We start from the raw sequence: 15,526 nt of genomic DNA, 5'->3' as shown, positions 1-15,526 counted from the left end.
CAGCATGACGTCACGGGCCGCGGGGTGCGCAGCCAATGCGCGCGGCCGCCGCGCCAGGTGCTGCGGGACGGGGATGCGGGATCGGCATGCGGGATCGGGATGCGGGCGGGGCGCGCCCGCCGCTCCTCTCCTCCCCACTGCGGGCCGGGCAGGGCGCGGAGCGCGGCGACGGCCGCGGGCGCCTGCCCAGGGAAGGGGGGGCTTCAACACCGGGGCGGCTGCCGAGGGACGCGGAGAGTGTGGAGACTGGGGGGATGCGGGGGCGAGGGTCTGCACACCGCACCCGGAGCCCGGGCTCGGGCTCGGCAGAGCGGAGCTGCCAGCCTGCCGCCGCCTCTCCTCGACGGGGTGTCCGCGCCGTGGGGAGCGCAGGCCGGGGCACTGCTCCGACGAAGCTCGCAGGCACCAGCGTCACGGTGTGAGGAAGGGCCAGAGAGGGAGGGTTCCTTGGCGCTGGTTGGAATCCCAGAGTTTAATACGAGCAGCCCCCGAGGAGGGCGGACGGTGAGGAGGTGACACGCCGTCCTTACGTCCTGCCCAGCCGAGGCGGAGATGCCGGAGCAGGGGCCGTCCCGGCCCTTTCCGCGCCCCCCGCCGCGGGGACTCTTACTGCGGCGGGGGGCGCAGGGATCGGGCCGCCCCGCAGCGCTTCCCGCACCGCGGGAGAGCCACCGGCCAGCCCGGCGAGCCACTTTGGTCCCCGCTCCGCGCCTGCCCCGCTGCTTGCGCTCCTTCCTCCGCGCCGTCCGCCCCGTCTCTCTGCCCCGGGATGCCTCCCAACCTCACCGGCTATTACCGCTTCGTCTCCCAGGAGAACATGGACAATTACCTGCGGGCTTTAGGTAACGCTCCCTTCTCTGTCGCGCTCCCTGCTCTCCTTCAGCTCCGTTTTGTGTCTCCAAAAAGTTAAGAGTCGGAAAGAGGAAAGAGGAAGGGAGTTGGGAACTCTCTGGTCTTTCTGTCTCCTATCATCACTTTGGCGCTGTGGTGGTAGGGGAAAGGAGGTACCATGGTTGATGTTCCCTGGCTGAAAGAGTGGAGGAGCTCTACTGGATGAGGGGCCCAGGTTGTCCACACATCTCCCCTCTCTCTCATCCTCCAGATATCAACGTGGTCTTGCGAAAGCTGGTCTGCCTACTGAAGCCGGACAAAGAGATTATCCACACGGGAGATCACATGGTCATCCGCACCATCACCTCCCTGCGGGACTATGTTATGGATTTTGACGTGGGAGTCCAGTTTGAGGAAGACCTGGGACCCGTGGATGGACGCAAGTGCCAGGTGAGAAACCGAAACAGAGCAGTTTCACAGGGGAGTGGGGTGTGCTAAGAAGTTCAGGGACTTGCTCAGCTTTTGACTCAATAACTAGTTGAGAACCAAGCCTAGAGCTGGCATGCCCCTGCAGGTCCAGGAGTAAGTGGTTCTATGAGTGAATCACTCACTGCAAAGAGAATGAGCAGCAAAGAGCCAGAAACCAGTACTCTGGGAGCCAGAGGATATTATCCTCTGGAGCAAAGTCCTGAAAAGATAGAATGTCAGCTCCTTTGGCAGAACTCTGTTGTTGCACTTGGAAGCCAGAGGGTCATTCACCTCCCACAAAGACCATCAGTCCCAAGCAGCCACTAAAGAAACACCAGATTGGGGATTGCATTTGAAATCGTGTCTGAGAGGAACAGCCAGTGTCATTGCTGGAAACACGTGTTGCCCTGATCCGCTTGTCTCAGGACCATGTCTTCCCCTCTCCTTTCTTTCAGACAACCGTCTCCTGGGAGGGGGATCAGCTGGTGTGTGAGCAACTAGGAGAGAAGAGGAACCGAGGCTGGAGGCACTGGTTGGAGGGGGACCGGCTGCATCTGGTGAGGAGGGGTCCAGTGCAGCTTGCAAAATCCCGATCACAGCGAGTGGGGGGGACATAATGCAGGTGCTGTGGGCTCTGAGCCCTGCAGTTTTCTTCCACCTTCTCTCAGACTTCATCCCCGGCTCTGCGGGGGCAGCCACCGCTTCACACAAACATCCGCCTTCAGGGTTTAAAACTTAAAGTTCAACAAAGGCGATGTCCCTTCCCTGCCCTGCAGCCGGACCTTCTGGGGCTTTGGGAGGGTCAGCTGTGCATCAGCGTGTGGCCTGTGAGGCTCCAGCCAGCAGCGGGAGGGCTGGCAGAACAGGGGAGAGACACGAGGGGATCCAACCTAAACTCCTCTTTGGCCCCCCTTTTCCCAGCGCATGACTGCTGAAGATGAGGTCTGCGTCCAGGTTTTCCAGAAGGTGAAGTGAGCGCTCCCCGCAGAGATGCCCGGACGGGACCCGCGCTCCCCAGTGCCAGAAAGAAAAAGAAACAAGACCCGAGCGAGCCGAGCCGCCCGTAGCAGCGTGTTTTCTTGAGCCTCGCCCACCGGGCCGGCCGGGGGTCACGGCGGGGCCGGGCCGGCGGGGAGCGGGAGGCGGGGAGCGGGGTGGGCCGGGCGGGGAGGGCGCTGGGCCGCCGGCGGCGCGGAGGCTCCTTTCAGAATAAGAGCGGGCGGGGAGGAGCGGGGCGGGGGCTGCCCCGCCGCCGGCCCGGCCCCCGCAGCTCCGCGCTCCTCCTGCCGCCCCCACCGCTGCTGAACCCCGCGATGCCCTCCGGGGATGGGGGGGGTCAGTGCCCGAGTGGGCAAGGGTAGCTCAGGCTGCCCCTTCTCCTGCAGCCACCAATACCTGCCGTCTTTTCTGGTCCTCTGGGGATGCTACATTCTTCCCGGGATGCTGGGGTCATAGAATCATGGAATGGTTTGGGTTGTAAGGAGGTTAAAGATCATTTAGTTCCAAGCCTCCCCTTTCCTTCCCGCCCCCCGCCATGGAATTCAGGAAGAATTTCTTCAGGGAAGGTGTTTTCAAGCATTGGGATGGGCTGCCCAGGGAGGTGGTGGAGTCACCATCTCGGAGGTGTTCACGAAACGATTGGATGTGGCACTTACTGCCATGGTCTATTTAAAAAGGCTGATGATCAGTCAAAGGTTGGACTTGATGATCTTGGAGGTCTTTTCCAGTCTAAGTGATTCTGTGATTCTGTGATGCATTTCACTTAGATCGAGTTGCTTAAAGCCTCATCCAACCTGTCGTTGAACACTTCCAGGGATGGGGCAGCCACAGCTTCTTGAGATCCTCAAGGAGGATGGGTAAAAAGCAGAATTTGTCCTTCAGAGTCTAGGATTCTCATGTGATAGCGTGAAGTGTGAGGGCTGGAGTAACCAGCCACATGTTCACTGTGTTTCTGAGAAGGTCCCATGGGTGAGGAAGGGTCCGGATCTCTTCCTGGAGTAAGAAACCACAGCCACCACCTCTAGCCCCAACACTCCTTCTGGCATTCTTGGCAGGGTCTCCTCATGACCATCGTAGCTCCACTGGTTCTCAGCTATCTGCAGTTGGAGACCAAGGGGCAGAACAAAAGGAGGTGAGGTCTCCTGAAAAGCCAGACCCATGCCACAAAGAGAGGTGTTCTTTAATGATGACACCTGATGGGATGGGCACGAGTCCACAGGCAGTTACTTCTGAAAAATGCTTGTGGTTGCCCCCCAACAAAAGGTTGAAGGGGAGGGTACACAAAAACATGCAGCTACTGACACCACAGAGAACCAAGAGATTTGCAGATTTTGAAAATATAAGCCCTTTTTTAAGCTGAAAAAATGTTTTTTTTCTGCCAGCAGCTCATTTAAAAATAGTGTTTTCTGGAGAGCTTCTTTTCAGAGAACTGCAAAAATGAGTGCCATGAGAAAAGCATTACTTCAGAACATGTGATAAGCAAAGGGTTGGGGAGCTGCAGCTGTGCCTATAGTGTCAACCTCTGACTCTTTACAGTTGTATCTGAGGACATAGGAGGCAGCAGCACCCTGTCAATATCCATAACCCACAATTTGAGTGCCACAATCAAACCCAGTGAGCAATCAGAGCCATGCCATCCAGCGTGTCTGCTCTGTGCTGACCTCCTTAACCCATCACTCCTTCTATTACAAGGAACCTCTACATGATCTTTGTTGTATCATGAAGTTGCAAAAGGCAGTGGTTTGACTGACAGCAGCTAGAGCTGGTCCCACTGTTGCCCTCTTCACACTCTTCCATGCCACAAGAACGTCCTCTGAGCTGCTTCTGATGCCCAGCACCAAGCTCGCCTCACCATGTCCAGGTTGGTGTCTTCCAGACTGTGTGATCAACAACTAATCAGCTCATTCCAGGCCCTGCACCACAAGCTGGTACAAACTCTGCTCTCCTGAGCCTACATTCCAGCTGGATAGCAGACACTATTGCCTTCAGGTGATTAGCCAGACTCTCCCACTGGCCTGCCAGCCATCCATATAATTTTCCTGTAAGCCTGTGAGGTGGTAGGGCAAGTAGATTGCTTCTGACTCATTGCCAGCCATCATATATCCATGACAGCCTCTCTTCTTGAGGAAGCGTCTGATTGTGCCAGAGCCATAGATAGGAATCATACTCACTTGATGTGGTCCACACTAATGGTAGTCATAGGGGATAGTGCTGGAACCTATTCTAGGGCTTCAGGTAGTAACTACCAGCATTAATAATTCAGTTTTTTTCTTTTGTAATCATGCTATAGGTGTGATGCCCAAGTCAGATGGTGACTTTACCCAGCAGTACTGTATTGCTGAGACACGAGGCTATGGGAAGTGAGGATGCCACTGTAAGGCAGAGGAAAGGTGTGATATTGGGAGGTCACAAGTGGGAGGAGGTGTGACGTTGGTGAGTGGCTGCAGAACTGTGTACCCCTCAGGGTATTACACTTGGCTTTACTCCTTGATTTAGAAGACACAGAAACAGGCTGCCAAGATGCTGCTGTTGCTCACCATCTCATACCAGGGAAAAACCCACTCTTAGAGTTCTGAACCTTCTTTTGGTCTCTGTCATCCTCTCCCTATCAGCTAGAGCTGCAGGAGCAACATGATTTGTCTGAAAGAGTGCTGAGCCATTGGATAGCACGGGCCTGACTGCGTGAAAGCCAAGCCCAATGGCAAAGTGTCCTAGACGGCTCAAACTTTGGGTACTTTGGGCAGTCAAACCAAGGGGGTTGAAGGTAGAGTGCCCTGGGAAACCAGCTCAGTATTTATAGGTGAGCCTGGATCTGCAGCCCTGCAGTGCTGTAGGGTAGGTGGTGTAGCTGTAGGAGGCCAAACAGAGGTACTTCTCTGTCCTCCTTGCTTCAGGCTTGAGGATAAAGTGTCCAGCTCCTTCTTCTCTGTGGATGAGAGGGTCTGGTCCACATGTCAGACGATAATTTCACAGCTTCTGAGGCTGTAGAGCAGGTTTCCTTTCAATGACCTCCTCCAAGACACAGTATTCAAAGAACGGTTCTTGCTCCACGAGAGGATGTTGGCATCTTTGACCATGCTGAAGATCTACAATTTCTTTACTTTGCTCTGATATTGTCTGGGTTTATTGTCCAGACCACTTGTAATGCAGGTGAGGCAAGCAGGCAGCAAACAGGTGATCGTTTAGGCATTCTGGTTTCTACATGTGTTCCGTGGTCCTACAGGAATTCTTCCCCTAAGAAAAGGTGGGCACATACGTCCTTCCAAGGTAAAACCGGTACCATGGTATTTCCTGGCTCCAGCCTAACGTGAAGAAGAGGATTGCGCAGAGCATCTGAAGGGGAACGCCACCAGTGGGAGCACTGGAGTAGGATTGGGGATGTAGGTGTGTCCCCAGCCAACCAACAGCGCTTCTCCAGGCGGAGTACTCTCCTGTTATCCCAGATGATGTTACCGGGACGGGAGAAGGAAACGAAGATACGGGAGATACGCTTTGAAAGTGTCGCAGAACACTCCCAGTAAGTGCCCCCTAGATAGGAGATTGCTTGTCAAGGACAGAGTGAAGTTATCCACTTCCTTACAAATGATCCCCAGGGGCCTCTGTCTATCCGTGCTTTGCCAGGGAACACTCTTCCCACCAGTGGCCTGCTCATAACTGATCTCTCCAAGAGAAGTGTCCAGTACTTCCCAGCTACTTTCTGAGTAAGAAACCACTGTAGCATGGCACAGCACAGCAGTGAGCCTGCCCAGTGTGTTCATCATGCAGAGGACATACTTGGACATCAGGAAGTACTGGGATAATGTCCCCTGTTTAATCTTAAATCTGGTATGTGGGGCCATATGGTGTTATTACAGTGGCATTAATTATATGTTTACATGATCTTTCTCAGATCATAATTCAAAGGTGTTTGATGAGCAGGTTCTCTAGTACACTTCCATAAATATTCCAAAGACGCTTTCTTTATTCTTTTTAACACTATTTTCATCTTAATTCAATAAGTTTTTGGAGCTGTGAATTACTTCCTGTGATTTCAATGCAAGACACTTCCTAACCTCTCCAGAGCAACTCATAATTCTAAGGAAAAACACTAAAACGGTGTTTTATCTCTTACACCAAAGCCTGAAAGCCAAGAAATTTTAAACTTCATAAAGTTGGAGACACAAATATATGTCTTGGGCACTATGTTGCTAAAAGCCTGAAAGGGGTTTTTAAGTTGCTATATTTTCTCATTTCGCCATTAAATAGAGGACCTTATTTATCTATCTATCTTGTTTCTCCTAAAAATGCTTGCAGAAGAAACATCAAGAAGGGTCCTTGAAAAGGGATTTGTTCTCAGAATGCCTTTAATTCTGTTGACTTCTTCATTTTTCTTAATATCTCTTTAACACAAATGCCTGAGGTTTCTTGCTTTCCTTGAAGATGATCCCAGTTCCCATCCCCCCAAAAAATCTCAAAAGTTCTCGTCAGCAGGTCAGAATTGAGAAAACATATCTTTTTTGACAGCTTGATTTTTAAAAGTTTAAATTAACTTGTGAAGACTATAAACTTTCTCATCATTCTATACCAGAAAACAGCCCAGAAGGATTGGGTGGGGACTTCCTAGGAGGACATTTTCGGGGGCAACAAACTCGGAGAAGTTTCTGGATTGCAGACCAAACCCTCGGTGGGGTCTCTGGCAATCGCTTTCCTGCCTCCTGGGCCAGAGGAGGGAGCTGGGGGCCCCCCCGGGGCATCCCCGGGTCCGTGTTCGCGGAGCGGGGCTGCGGCGCTCGGCAGCAGAGGGCAGCAGAGGCGGCGGCGCCGGGACCTGGCCCGGTGCCGGGTTGTTCGCAGTCCGGCTTTCTATTCCCCGCTCCTGCCTCCCTCGCTCCCTCCTCCTCCTCCTCCCCCCGTCCCGCCCGCCCCTGGCTCCCCGCCGGCCGCCGCTCCGAGCTCCGCCGGGCAGCACGGGCAGGGGCGAGCGCACGGAGATGTGAGTCGGGGCTCTGGGGAGGGACGCGCCGGCACAGCCTTGCGGGGGGCGGTCGGGGGGGTTAGACCTTTCCAGGGAGGAGAAGAGGTCAACGGGGCCAAGCTGCTGCTCTGGGCAGTGAGCTTGTTTCGGAGGAACACAGAGGGCAAGAGGGGAGATGTGAAGAATGAGGGGGGGAAAAAATGTGAGTGCCAATTTTTGGAGGGCAGAGATGGAGGCATGACTGGGAAGAGGGCTGCCCAGGAGGCGCTAGCAGGATTGCTCCACAGCAAACCCAGCTTGAGATCTTCAGATCCTCGCCAAGGATCCTAAACTAGTGATAACCCAAAATGACCCACTGGCCCAGGGCCAAGGGGGACCAAACTTCTCCTGGCTCTATAAGAATCAGCCCTACAACTTCTGGGAATGTGCAGACCTTACTCAGGGAATTCACCCGTGCTCCTTCACACTGCTTCCTGGGTTGATGAATTTCTCTGGCCGGGTCACAATGGCTTGCTGGAACCTTGTTAGTGCTGGTGTCTTCATTTCAGCTGCCCTTCTTGTTCCGGAGTGATCCAAGCCAGGAGTTGGTGCTGCAACTGTGTAGGCCTTCTGTGTTTGCAGTTTGCTTTAGACAGTGCACAAGCCAGTTGCGAAGTCTCCCCTGACTTTGAATGACCTAATTTTGTGCAATGTCATCGTTTATTTGTCATGTTCACAGGTATGTTCTTTGTCTCCCATGGGCCTTCCTCTTTTTTGGGGTGATCGGTTCCAGTCCAGTCCCAAGAAGGTCTCCCCTATTTGGGGAGATCAGATCCCCCAGTTACCCCAAGCCATATCCCAACAATAACATCAGCAGCTGGGATATCCAGGTCCCAAAAGGCTATGTGGTGAAGCTGACCTTCAAATACTTTGACCTGGAGCCATCTGAGTCCTGCTTCTATGACTATGTTAAGGTACGTCCATAGATACGTGGGCCAAGGGGTGCCTGGAGATGGGAATCCAGTGGCCACCACATGCAATGGCTCTTCATTCACCAGGCCTCCTCTGATACCTCCCACGAAGGAAAGGGAAGGAGTTAAAGATAGAAATGGGAGGAGCAAGCACTGACAACTCATGGTTGGGTAATATCAATGTGTGGAGCAGACTCAGTCTTGGGAGGCTGCACTGATTTCACCTTATCTTTGACAGATCAAAGCAGACAAGCAGGACTTGGGCCGATATTGTGGCCGGCTTGAGTCAACCACAGGCAATCACCCTGGAAGAAAGGAGTTTGTGTCTAAGGGGAACAAGATGCACCTAGCATTTCACTCTGATTTCTCCAATGAAGACAATGGCACAGTGATTCCCTACAGGGGCTTCCTGGCATATTACAAAGCTGTGGGTGAGTAGGAAATACCCTCAGCATGGAGAAGTAAAAGCCTGTGTGGCTCCAACCAATTTTCCTCCTTGCCAGGCAGATAAAGAGAAGCTTTAGGCAAGGATGTGGATCTCTAAGTACTTTCAGTCTAGAGCAGGGAGGTTTAACACTTTCCTCCCCTTGCCCCTTCACTTCCTGTGTCTTCAGATCTGGATGAGTGTGACCCTAACAATGCTGCCAAGAATGGTGAAAGGCCTCAGTGCCAGCACTTCTGTCACAACTATGTGGGTGGCTACTTCTGTTCTTGCCGGATTGGCTACCAGCTTCAGAGTGACCACCACTCCTGCAAAGGTAAAGAGAAATTTTAAAGAATCAGAGGGTTCCAGAGAAGGAACCCTTCATCCATGAAGGGTGGGAGAAGTGACTTAGGAAGCAGATGACGGGGCTGCAGAAGGCACAGCCCCACGATGTGACCTCTACTTTCTTCCTCTTCGCCAGTGGAGTGCAGCAGTGAGTTGTTCACAGAGGCATCTGGGTATCTGAGCAGCCCTGAGTACCCCCAGCCCTATCCCGAAGACCTCCGGTGTAACTACAGCATCCGTCTGCAGAACGGCCTGTCTATCACCCTCAAGTTCTTGCAACCCTTTGAGATTGATGATCACCAGCAAGTCCAGTGTCCTTATGACCAGCTCAAGGTACTGAGATTAGCAAACTCTCCTCCCAACCCTGCTGCCAGACCTAGACAGGAATCGTGGGGACACCACTGTTCAGATGACAAATACGGGATCAATACAAGCAGAATGCCCCAGCACAAAGGACTGAGCTCCTGTCTCTCCCTCAGTGCATTTAATTACCACTGTCCTGAGGTCAGAGGCTGTGGGTCATAGGCCCCTGTGAGTGAAGAAAAACCATCCTTCTTCCAGTTTTTTTGATTTAAGGGATTCAGGGATTGACAGCTCTGATTCCCAGATAAGGGAGAAGCAGAGCTTGTGGTAGGTCAGTCTGTTGTTCTGATCTGTCAGTGTAGGCACCAGCAAAGATGGGTCAGACAACCAGCCCTATTCACCATCATAGGCACTCTGGTAAACTCGGTCTGGATGGAAACAGGCATTCTGAGGCAGAGAGGCATGTGTGTTTCTGTCCCTGTGATATATGTTTTCCTCATCAGATCCAAGCACGAGGGAGAGAGATTGGTGTATTCTGTGGCAGGGAACCACCTGGCATCATTGAAACCAACAGCAATGAGGTAGACATACTCTTCCTCACCGATGAGTCGGGGTTCAGCCGTGGCTGGAAGATCCACTACACCTCCGAGAGTAAGAGATTTATCCCCCAGAGGCTGCTACAGCCTATTGACACTGTTTGCTAATCCCAGCTTAATCTGTCCCACTGTCTAACAGAAATACGGTGCCCACAGCCCGTCCCACGGGATCGGTTTACCATCATCAGAGACCTGCAGCCTGTGTATCAGTTTCAGGACTATTTTGTTGTCAGCTGCAAGACTGGGTATAACCTGATGGAGGTGAGGTCCTTTCTCCACTCCCTTCAGCCATATTCTATTTTGTCTTCAGTTTGTGTCTTTCACCTTTCAGTAAAACTTCCTTTGGAGATCTCACTCCTGGCAACCTCTTGTAACTTCTGTTTCTTCTTTGCTTCTCTCGGCTTTCTTCTCATGGTTTCTCTTTTCCTAGCTTTCTTCCTTATGCAGTTACTCTTTCATGCAGCCCTGGTAGAAGATGAAAGACAAAGATCCCAGGAAAAGCTGGTAAACAAGATGGCCTCTTTGGAAGGATATGAAATCAGACTCAAAGCAGATGTTACCTGCCTCCCTTGCCATCCTATTGCCAAGGGCTGGGTAGCATTTCTGACTTGTCATGGTTTTATAGTTGCTGGCTGCTGGTATCCTGGCCTGCTATGAAGAATGTGTAGCCTGTGGCAAATACAGGATAAAGGGAAGTCAGGAGGAGACAGCAACTGGAAAAGTCTGCACAGGGGCAAATATTGGACAGCAGGGAAAAGATGGGCACATAGAATATTTTAATGTGGGGAAGGAATGAAAGGCTCTGTACAACCAACAGGTGTTTTTCTTTCCCGTGTAGGGTGACCAAAAGCTGCTGTCCTTCACGGCTGTCTGCCAGGCTGATGGCACGTGGCACCAACCTATGCCCCGCTGTGAAAGTGAGTGATCTGAGAACGGGGGTAACATCCCCTGCTGTGGCTTTCCTCCTCCAGAAACATGGGAAGTTCAGCCTCTCTGACTCAATTTGTTTGTGCCATACCCTCATGGGTGTGCTGTCTGGAAGGAACTGTGGAGGTCCACCGTTGCTTCACATTTTTCTGCTTGCAAAAATCCAAATGTTTTTCCTCCCTTACAAAAATGCATAAAATATCACTCAAAAATTGCTATGATGATGCAGCATCTAAAAGCAAAAGATCCTTATCTGGGATCTATTTTGGAGCAATTTCTCTGCCCACTGTCCTAACTGGTCCTTCACATCATGGCTCCAATGCCTAGACTTGCAGGCAGTCTGTCTTTGATTCATGTCTTCTCTTTTTTCTTTGTGGTAGTTGTGAACTGTGGCAGCCCTAAAAACCTGACTAATGGTGTATTCAGCTACGTAAATGAATCTGCAAACAACGAGTACCAGTCAGTGATCTCATACCGGTGCAATGAGCCCTATTACCACATCGTCACTGGAACTGGCGGTGGTGAGTCCTAATCCCACACAGAAACTGAAACCTGTGCCTGGAAGGCCCTCTCACGCTTCCAGTTAGAATTGCCTCTTCTCCCCAGGCTTAGGGCTCATGCTTTCCTCCTGTGCAGACTCTCCAATCTTTCCTTGACCTGCAGCATATCTCTGGAGTCTTCTTGTCTCAGCCTATTCCCACTTCATTCCCAGAGTCCGTCACATCCCTCTTCCATGCTCCCCTTAACTTTTGCAGGAGGTCTTATTCTCTCAGCTGTAGTCATGGTTCATTCTTTTCTAGTGGATTTCATTCTTTTCTAATGGATTTCATTCTTTCACTGAAATTTGAGGCATGGTGTCTGGGAATCACCAAAATTCAAAAAACTCACTGCATCAGTCCGAGTTGCTACACATGCAAATAAATAAACACACACTTCGCTCCACTGTAATGCTGTTTAGCTCTTTGGAATATTGTTCAGCTGCAGAGATATCTACGAGCTAAATAACATACTTACAGAAAAGTCTATTTTAATGCAGCAGGTCAGAAAAACTAAGTCATCATTCAGTACCATTCACATGCCTTCTTTTTACACTCGAGACATTGCTTGATGATGCAGGACCTTGGATTCCAAGAACAGCATAAGGAGTTCATGATGTCTTTGCCTTGCCTGTCCATTCAGCCTCCACTGAAAAAAAGAAAAAAAAAAAAAAAAAAAAAAAAAAAAAAAAAAAAAAAAAAAAAAAAAAAAAAAGAAAAAAAAAAAGAAAATTTTTAAAAAGGTGGATTTCTAATCTGAATCAGTTTCTGGATACAGTTGCCAGCATGAACACGCAGTTGTGCTGCATGCTGTAGAGAGGTGACATGCTATTACTGAGGCCAGGAGCAAGCAGCTAAAGAGTTCTTTAAGTTGGTACTAATGTTCAATTTGATTATTCTTGCATCTAAGTTTAACTCCTTCATATAGAGTCAGAGCTCAGTCTCATCAGAAAAAAATCAGGAGCAAGTATTCATTCAGTTTCTGCCAAATTCTGCTGGGGAATCACCATAATTTAGTCAATTTTGAAGAGAACAGCAAACACTTTCTTAGAAGCATTTATTTTAGTATTAAGAAAAATTGTATAAAAATTATATTTAGTCAGTGGCACAAACTTTCTAAGAAAAGCAAGAGTGTTGGAGGTAGTGGAGTTTGTGTTGAGAGGTGACAAGTGAGTTTAGCTGACCTGCAACTTAGGCTCAGAAATAGACTCTGAGCATGTACAGTAACTGACTCATCTGGTTCCCATTCCTGGAACAAACCACCCTGTCCTACTCTCTGCAAACTACCAACACCAGGAACTTGAATCTAAAATTCATGCTTTTACTACTTCTCTCCCTTCTTTGGGCTAAATAAGGTCAAACAGTGCTCTGTGTACCTGTGGACACGGTGAAGATAAGACTTCATGCAGATGGCCCTTCAAGCTTTTCTTCTCCAGGAATAGTGCCTGAGCTTTACTGCTCCTCTGGAACTGAGGTGCTTGAAGATGTACAGATGGAAACATTCCATACCCTACCACAGGCAGCTTTTCCCAGGAAAGAGAGAGTGCTTTGGGATGGAAGGGCCGAGGAACCTCTTGAAAACATTCTATTCTATTCTATTCTATTCTATTCTATTCTATTCTATTCTATGCTATTCTAGTCTAGTCTAGTCTAGTCTAGTCTATTCTAATCCATTCCATTCCATTCCATTCTTTTTTCCCCACCCCATGTCTGAAGGCCTGGGCCTCATTGCCTTCCCTCTCATCCTACAGACAGATTCACTTGTTCTCCTGAGGGAACCTGGCTGGATCAAGATGGCCAGAAGAGAATTCCATCCTGCTTGCCAGGTCAGTAAAAACTCTGACTTTGTCTGGTGTTTACTGACTCATGCTTAAAATCAGTACAAAACTGGGACAACATGCAGGGAGGGGAGTGAGGATAATGGTATCAGTCAGGGGCATCAGGGAAGACTATCCAGGAAGCCAAAATAAAGTGAAATCAAACAGTGATGGTGAGGAAAGACAGAGAAAAGCCAGGGCAACAGAGGGAGTCATGTTCTTGTGTTTCTCCACAGTGTGTGGGAAGCCCATCCATCCTGTTGTTGAAGTGCAGCGGATCTTGGGTGGCAAATCAGCAGGGAGAGGCAATTTTCCTTGGCAGGCTCTGACTGGCATCAATGGACGAGGGGGTGGAGCACTCCTGGGCGACCGCTGGATCCTGACCGCTGCCCACACCATCTTCCCCAAAGGAGGAGTACGGAACAATGTGAGCCTGGAGCAGCTGGCAGAGGAGGCTGACATTTTCCTCGGCCACACCAATGTAGACGAGCTCCACAAGATGGGTAACCACCCTGTACGTAGGATCTTTATCCATCCAGATTACAACCCTAAAAATGAGCACAACTTCAACGGGGACATAGCCCTGCTGGAGCTGAAAAACCCAGTAACCCTGGGCCCTACATTACTGCCCATCTGTCTCCCAGACACTACCAACACCTCATTCTACACACATGGGCACATGGGCTACGTGAGCGGCTTTGGTGTGGATAAAAACCGCATCTCAAGCAATTTGAAGTATGTGAGCTTACCAGCAGTTGCTCGAGAGAAGTGTCAGAGTTGGCTGGACAGTAATAAGAAAGGTATCCCTATGGTTTTCTCTGAGAACATGTTCTGTGCTGGCTTCCTTGAAGGCAAGCAGGATACCTGCCAGGGGGATAGTGGGAGCGTCTTCACGGTGTTAGACAGGGAAAGCGGTCGCTGGGTGGCCACTGGCATAGTTTCTTGGGGGATCGGCTGTGCCACAGGCTATGGCTTCTACACCAAGATCCTCAGCTACGTGGACTGGATCAATGGGATAATAAAGGAGGACAGGCCCTAGGTACTGCTGTCCTACTAACTGAAGCATCATTGGTGGCATATCGATTTCCAAACACAGCAAATCATATCCAAAGCTTTTGACGATGCCCCAAAGGCTTTTCAAGCACGCAAAGCACATAACCTTCATGATGAGCACTTCTGAAAGCTGCCATGCTGTTTGATTGTACCATTGGCAGCTTGTGGGACACCTTTGTGGATGTTCGTCATACAAATCTTATAACCAGATGAAGCCTTAATCGTATCAGGAAATCTCATGACAGAAAACATGTTATGGTTTGAAATGCTGATGATATCATGAGACTACTGCAGTCTACTTTTGTACTCTATTTTGTGGGAAGGTTGCAGGGAAGAAGACTTCCTTGAAGGATGGGGTGGTTTCTGCTGAGTACAGTGTGCGGAAGCCCATTGGCATCAGTGAGAGTCTATGAATATTAAAATACTTGCTGGATAAACCGGGTGTTTTATAGTTTTTTGTCTTTGTTTTTAACCACAACTGAATATTTCTCACCACTAAAAGCAACTTATGGACTTTCTATAGACATTGCTTTACCTACCACTGAAATGTTTCCAGTTCTGCAGTGGCCTGTGGCAGTTGCTTATCTGTCCCAAAACTACCATTAGATTACCCCATCTGAAACCCCAGGTGGCTTCAAGGGAGGCAAAAATACTTGCTTGTGTGATGCTACATTCCAAAAACAGGGAAGACAACAACCAATCTCATGGAGAAGAGAGCCCAGGAACATTTACTGATCAGAATCTGAGGATGGATTTTTTTTTTTTTTTAATACTATATGAAATAATGCTTTAACTGCAGGACAGCAGCTCTAAAATGATGCTGACTCAGAGAAAAGGTGACCTCTCTTGTGTTGTGGGTATTCCCTGGAGTTGTCTTCTTGACTAGATTTTCTACTGCAAAATAACCTACTGTGTTCTTATGAGTCACTGAGAGAAACAAGATGTAAGATCCTTGATCACTAGTCCAACAATCTGGATCCTTGATCATTAGTCCAACAATAATGTTTTGTTTGTTACACAAAACTGAAGGTGCTTGAGCTGAGTGCAGGATTCTGTATGAAATCTTCCCAGAGCTGTACACATCCTCCTCACCATTTCCAAAACTCTCAGAAAAACTTAGCCTGGAAGAAGATGTCTCTGTCCAATCCACTGCTGACACTGGAGCTAACTTCAGAACTTCAGGGCCTTACCTGGGCAAGTTATTGAGTGATCTAGGGGCAGAGATTCCCCAGTCTGTTGTGGCACTTGTTCCAGTGCTGACCCACATCCCAGGAAAAAGCCAAACTGGAAATTTAGGTATCTGAATACAGCAGTTAGATCCCC

At 49.9% G+C, this 15,526-nt stretch overlaps 2 protein-coding genes across 3 annotated transcripts; both read left to right on the top strand.

Moving 5' to 3' along the window:
* The first annotated feature begins 9 nt into the window (after positions 1-9).
* RBP5 (retinol binding protein 5) lies at positions 10-2,355 on the top strand. 2 transcript variants are annotated; one of them, XM_042031328.1, is made up of 4 exons: positions 10-57; positions 1,103-1,281; positions 1,755-1,856; positions 2,221-2,355. In XM_042031328.1, the coding sequence occupies exons 1-4, from the start codon at positions 36-38 to the stop codon at positions 2,272-2,274; spliced, it is 357 nt and encodes a 118-aa protein (XP_041887262.1). In that variant the 5' UTR covers positions 10-35; the 3' UTR covers positions 2,275-2,355. The 2 variants fall into 2 exon arrangements, with proteins under 2 accessions (XP_041887262.1, XP_041887261.1); XM_042031327.1 differs by lacking the exon at positions 10-57 and adding an exon at positions 673-842.
* Positions 2,356-5,726: 3,371 nt separating this feature from the next.
* Positions 5,727-14,640, top strand: C1R (complement C1r). The gene is made up of 11 exons (XM_042031324.1): positions 5,727-5,815; positions 7,971-8,205; positions 8,441-8,633; positions 8,817-8,960; positions 9,108-9,304; positions 9,778-9,925; positions 10,010-10,131; positions 10,709-10,787; positions 11,178-11,318; positions 13,085-13,159; positions 13,387-14,640. Exons 1-11 carry the CDS (start codon positions 5,742-5,744, stop codon positions 14,187-14,189), a joined length of 2,211 nt encoding a protein of 736 aa, XP_041887258.1. The 5' UTR covers positions 5,727-5,741; the 3' UTR covers positions 14,190-14,640.
* Positions 14,641-15,526: the final 886 nt, after the last annotated feature.

This window comes from Corvus kubaryi, unplaced genomic scaffold (assembly GCF_017639235.1).
Source record: "Corvus kubaryi isolate FWS band 111438036 unplaced genomic scaffold, C.kubaryi_AGA036_p1.0 37341, whole genome shotgun sequence".
NCBI classification, from domain to species: domain Eukaryota; kingdom Metazoa; phylum Chordata; class Aves; order Passeriformes; family Corvidae; genus Corvus; species Corvus kubaryi.
Note: the sequence above shows the minus strand (reverse complement) of the source record. Positions and strands in the feature narration are given on the sequence as shown.

Excerpts from the sequence above, each read along its gene's own strand:
- RBP5 (XM_042031327.1), top strand. The coding sequence starts at position 770 with ATGCCTCCCAACCTCACCGGCTATTACCGCTTCGTCTCCCAGGAGAAC. Across the intron at positions 1,282-1,754 it reads TGGATGGACGCAAGTGCCAG|ACAACCGTCTCCTGGGAGGG; the intron begins GTGAGAAACCGA and ends CCTTTCTTTCAG. Across the intron at positions 1,857-2,220 it reads AGGGGGACCGGCTGCATCTG|CGCATGACTGCTGAAGATGA; the intron begins GTGAGGAGGGGT and ends CCCTTTTCCCAG.
- C1R (XM_042031324.1), top strand. The coding sequence starts at position 5,742 with ATGATGTTACCGGGACGGGAGAAGGAAACGAAGATACGGGAGATACGC. Across the intron at positions 8,206-8,440 it reads GCTTCTATGACTATGTTAAG|ATCAAAGCAGACAAGCAGGA; the intron begins GTACGTCCATAG and ends TATCTTTGACAG. Across the intron at positions 8,634-8,816 it reads GGCATATTACAAAGCTGTGG|ATCTGGATGAGTGTGACCCT; the intron begins GTGAGTAGGAAA and ends CTGTGTCTTCAG.